Consider the following 5,625-nt stretch of genomic DNA (forward strand, 5'->3'; position numbering starts at 1 on the left):
CCAGTGAAAATAGTTAACATATAACTGGCTCTCTTGTAGTTGTAGTAAAAGTATTGAAGCTTTTTAAATGCACATGGCAAAACGGGCGGTATAATATGTTTTATTTCAAAATTAAATAAAGAATAAATCATATATATACATATACACAACATATAGAATATATTTGAATAACATTATACAATAAACAGTCATTAAGTTGAATAACATGTGCACGATAAACATTATCATTATGTAGCTAAAAACAAATAAAATACGTAACATATATATAGGTATATGTATGTTTAAGCAAATATGATTCTTGTATTATATACATTTTTCATCCGTGCTTATACAAACGAGAAAGGTTAAAAAAAAACAGTAATAATAATTGTCTTTTGGCCACTTGTAATTGGATCTATTATTTATCGCCTATTAAGTACGAGGAGCGTGTCTTTCTCTCCGCCGACAACCAGAGAGGAAGAACGACTGCTGAAGAACAAATCTTTAGGTCTGTACACGCCGTCTTGTTCCCTTGCCAGTGTGGCCAACTTCGTCTTCCCGTCCTTGTCAACCTGCATCACTGTGTTGGAAATAAAGCAGCAGACGAACACGTGTCCAGCAGTTGTCGCGTGTACTCCGTAAGGTCTCAACAAGTCAGGATCAGTGAATGTGGCCAGCTTGTTGCCGAGGTTGTCCAGGGTGATTAGTTGATCGTTTGAGTAGTTTGTGATGTATATAGTCTTCCCTTCGTTACTGATGGCAATTCTCCTCACCGTGTAATCACCGGACTTGTCCTCGTACAGCTTCTTAACAAGTTGTCCCGTCATCGTATAGACGTACAGCGCGGTGTGTGATGAAATGTAAAGGTTGTTCCCGTGATGAGCTGCGCTTTTACATTCATGGGTAAAACTTAACTTTCTCGTCGTCACAAGTTTCCCTTTTGTAATGTTAATGAAATGAAGTTCATGTCTTTTTTTCTTGTTGTTGTTTACACAAACGGCAACCTCATTTCCGCCAACGTGGCAGACGTCAAATGGATACTCGGGAACATCACAGTGCTCGACAACCCTGTATTCCTGGTCCAAGAGTTTCACTTTCATGTTGGTGAAGTCTGTAATAACAAACTCGCCACCAGGCAGTTCACATATCCCTTCAATATCACATTTATCTTTGTCTGAACTCATCTTCACGTTGTATTCCTTGTAACCTTTGGTGCCGAATACATGATCTCGGGGGAATAGTGATATCAGTTGTTGTTTATCAAAAACAGTCGATTCATTTAACTCTCCAAATGTCTCCATCGAGGACAAATTACCTTCTATTCCATTATGTTTACGGAAAGTTATATTGTATTTGACAACATTTGACATGTTTTGCAGAATTTCGTTTGCATGTTTGATTTTTTCTTCACATTTTCTAAACCCAATATATAGGGGTGGTTCGCCTGATGAGTCTTTGCTTTGTATGTCATCTATGATGTTCTTTAATTCATCGTGCATCTGAGTGCATGATTCCATATCTTTCTTAATGGACTGTTCCTGATGAGCTACCAGACGGTCTAATTCTTGAACGGTTGTTTTCTCCATCTTGTCAAGAATATCGTTGATCTTTTTACGAATTGCTTTGATTTCATCAACAATGGCTGTTCGAGTCTTCCTCAATGAGGAACTAGTTTTCTTTCGGTCGTTTTTCATATCTTCTATCTGCTTCCTAAGAACAGCAACCTGTTGAGGTAGTTGTCGAAACCCGGGATCTTTGCGGATGCCCCTTGCAACGTCTGGAATGTGCTGTATTGATGAACATTGTCTGCAATGAAAGAAGGAAAACTTGTTTTTCACGAAGACGCAGGCAGGCAGGCAGGCAGGCAGGCAGGCAGAGACAGACAGACAGACAGACAGACAACAGACAGACAGACAGACAGACAGACAGACAGACAGACAGACAGACAGGACGGACAGAAAGACAGGACGGACGGACGGACAAGACAGACGGACGGACGGACGAACAGACAAGACACACACACACACACACACACGCACACGCACACGCACACACACACATTCAGACACACAGACAGACACACATAATTATTTATTATTGTTATCATGTTATTAACAGTTTCTTGATAAATCTTGATATGTATCAGAAAATGATTAATACAGTCACAATGAAATATGGCATATTACAAGAAAAAATAAAGACAAATAAAGACAAATAAGCATAACTGATGTTTAAAAACTACCAAATGATTAATATCTAAATTGAAACGTAAATGGTACATGTATATGACTTTTTCCGAGGCTAATTGCATACATTACTTTAATGTCTAAACCTTAGTATTTATAATAACATTTCTAGGAAGAAAGGCTTGGTTAAAAAATAATTTAGATTTCTTGTTATGACGATGTTTTGCGAATTAATTAAGTTAACGTCATAGAGTTAATATTCAGTATACAATGAGTCGCATAGAGTTTATATTCAGTATACCATAAGTCGCATAGAGTTTAAATTCAGTATACCATAAGTCGCACATTCGGAACTCCTCGGACATTTAAAAAAAAAAAAACTCGGATGTATTTGGACGGTTTACATACTTAAAAAGTGATATGTTTAAGTCCGCTGCAAGTAGATCGCGTAGTAATTTTATTTCGCAGTTAAACTTTGTGACTTAACTCTTGGGTTTCTTAATTATGGTTGCAATAATACAATTAAATGGCAATCAATTTAAACTTAGATCAATAAATACAACTCTAAAACACTACATTTAATTAATGATATAATTCAAAATTTTACGAACTACTTCAACAGATGTACCGGCATACATCCGAGGTTGTTTTCGATGAATTGGCCGTGGAGCTCCGAATGTAAGACGCATAGAGTTTATATTCAGTATACCATAAGTCGCATATAGTTTAAATTCAGTATACCATAAGTAGAATAGAGTTTATATTCAGTATACCATAAGTCGAATAGAGTTTAAATTTAGTATACCATAAGTCGAATAGAGTTTATATTCAGTATACCATAAGTCGCATAGAGTTTAAATTCAGTATACCAGTAATGGTATTAGTAGTTTATAATCCGGGTTCCGGCGTGAGCACATTGAAGGGTCCCAGAGTGACAGTTCAACCACCGCACACCTATCCTAGGCAGAGCCAGTACTAGGTGCCATCACCTCTGCAAGGAACTGACAAGTTTTGTACATGCCAGGGGCAGTGGTACAGTGCGAATGGCCGTAGAAAGGATTTCATAACCAATCACAACAGAGGTGACCTGGTCCGCCCAGGAATCGAACCCGGGTTGTCCGATTCACAGTCCAACGCTCTACCGATTGAGCTAACCGGGCGGACTTCAGTATACCATAAGTCGAATAGAGTTTATATTCAGTATACCATAAGTCGCATAGAGTTTAAATTCAGTATACCATAAGTCGAATAGAGTTTATATTCAGTATACCATTCGTCGCATAGAGTTTAAATTCAGTATAGCATAAGTCGCATAGAGTTTATATTCAGTATACCATACGTCGCATAGAGTTTAAATTCAGTATAGCATAAGTCGCATAGAGTTTATATTCAGTATACCATACGTCGCTGAAGCAACAGTGGCAGTATGTGTAGTAAGGCTCGTAACTATTAGAAAGTATCGATTTATGTCCCATAACTTTCTGAGAAATATTGAGGAGCGTTGGAACCATTCGGAACTCCTCGGCCATTTTCCATCGAAAACAACTTCGGATGTATGTCGGTACATCAGTAGAGGTAGATCATAAAAAAATAATAACAGTAAAAATGAATCGTTGTGTTTAGCGTGTATTTTGAATCACTAAGGTTTTTTTAATTGATTGTCAGTGAAGCGTATTATTGCAAAGACAATTAAGATTCCCAACAGTAAAGTCATTAAGTTTAACTGCTGAATTGAAAATACTACGCGGTCTACTTGGAAAGTACTTTAATTTAAAGACTGTTAACCATTCATATACACCAGAGCTTGTTTTTGAAGGAAAATGGCCGAGGAGTTCCAAATGCGTTGGAACATAATTATTACTCATTATTTTGTTATTTACAGCGTCATTTATGTACGTGCACGACAATCTAGTAAAACCGCAGAACTAGAATTTTTTCAAAAATCATCGTGAGTTAGTAGGGAGTACTTAAGTTTCTCAATATTTCTCCATTTGAATAAAGGTCTCATAATATAGGATCTGACACGAATAACGAGTATATCATAAGTATACAGGGGCGGATCCTGGATTCGACGTTAGACGGGGCGCTACTTTGGCCCGTAACCTATTTAATTGCCAATCTCCCTCGGAACAGAAATCTGTTTGGTTGGATGTGCTGGCAGGTTGTGGGGTGGGTATGTGATGTGGGGGGGGGGGGGGGGTCCCCTAACAAAAAAATAAATAAAATAAAAATACATAAATTAAAGAAATGTTAATTTTAGCCCATATTGTTGCACTTTGGGGGTATTTCAGTATTTCAACTATATTGAAATATAAAGTAAACTTGGACGATTTTAGAAGAGGTGGGTTCGCCCCGACCCCTCTCCGCGATCCTCATTTGATATATAATCAACGAGATCAAAACATGTGTAAGTAAGCAAGGCTTTGTTGACAGTATTGACCAATACGAATATAGCATAGTCTAATAATACACATATGTAAAATACAATTTTGTTGTGATTGTATTAACCGGAAACAATGTTAAACATGCTTAAACTATTTTTTGATCAGTTTAAATACTGTGATTGTGTTATTTTATTACTTAAATCGTCTTTGAAACATACCTATGATCCACTGCAACGCACACATGGCAACACAGCTGGTCATGGTCACCACAGACCAGCTTCAATGCCTCCCCGGGGTGCCTCTCGCATCTCTCAAGGACGTCCACCATCCCTGGTGCTGCGGCCCATTTCTTCACGTCCTTCCGGTCGAGCACTGTGTGTCTCTTGTATAGCTTGTTGTGAACTGGGACACAGTTATCGCAGTAATATTTCGTGCACTGATTACAGAAATGTTGAGCTTCCGTGTTCAGTCCATCTTCTTCACAAGCCGAACAGGCGAAATTATGGATGAAATCACAGCCCCTTTGAATAAAGGATTCAAAATTTGATGCCATAGTCCTGCCACATTAAGGGTTAAAACTTATAAACGTCCTCCCCCTGGCCTTTACTTCCTAACGGAAGTTAGATAAATAGCTAATTATCTCTCGCCTACGTAAAAGGTCAGGTGACTAAATGATATTGATTAGCTTTTAAAAGTTAGATTTGTATTTAATATGTTAAGGTTTCATAATGATTGAAATACATTTTTTCAAGTACATAAATATTCTACAACTTTATTACACCTAATTGTTGTTTTTTTCCTGATTTAAAAATTAAACTGTCAATAAGGCCAATAAAATAATACCTGTGTTTCCTATTACATGCGAAAACAAATGGGATCGTTATATCGGATTTAATTTTTCACCTTTTCATAGGAAGCATTAACCATAGCAGACTTTTAATCATTATAATATACAATCATTGAATAAATGTTGAGTTAAATCTGCACTCTTACAGATATACAGTTTTTGCAACTTTTTTTATTTCTTGCCTTGGAAAGAGCAATTTTTTGCGTAAATATCTGCAAACAAATGATCA

The 5,625-nt window shown here is 37.2% G+C and overlaps 1 protein-coding gene across 1 annotated transcript; it reads right to left on the reverse strand.

Annotated features, from left to right (window-relative positions):
- Nucleotides 1–401: 401 nt before the first annotated feature.
- Nucleotides 402–5,102, reverse strand: LOC128216245 (uncharacterized). The gene is made up of 2 exons (XM_052922815.1): nucleotides 4,768–5,102; nucleotides 402–1,785 (listed from the first exon to the last, which is right to left on the reverse strand). The coding sequence occupies exons 1-2, from the start codon at nucleotides 5,100–5,102 to the stop codon at nucleotides 402–404; spliced, it is 1,719 nt and encodes a 572-aa protein (XP_052778775.1).
- Nucleotides 5,103–5,625: the final 523 nt, after the last annotated feature.

The sequence above is a fragment of the Mya arenaria genome, chromosome 14, assembly GCF_026914265.1.
Source record: "Mya arenaria isolate MELC-2E11 chromosome 14, ASM2691426v1".
Classification (NCBI taxonomy): domain Eukaryota; kingdom Metazoa; phylum Mollusca; class Bivalvia; order Myida; family Myidae; genus Mya; species Mya arenaria.

What these genes read in the sequence shown, in the direction of transcription:
- LOC128216245 (XM_052922815.1), bottom strand. Translation starts at nt 5,102, where the DNA reads ATGGCATCAAATTTTGAATCCTTTATTCAAAGGGGCTGTGATTTCATC. An exon ending in TGCGTTGCAGTGGATCATAG is followed by an intron (nt 1,786 to 4,767) that starts GTATGTTTCAAA and finishes CTTTCATTGCAG; the next exon opens with ACAATGTTCATCAATACAGC.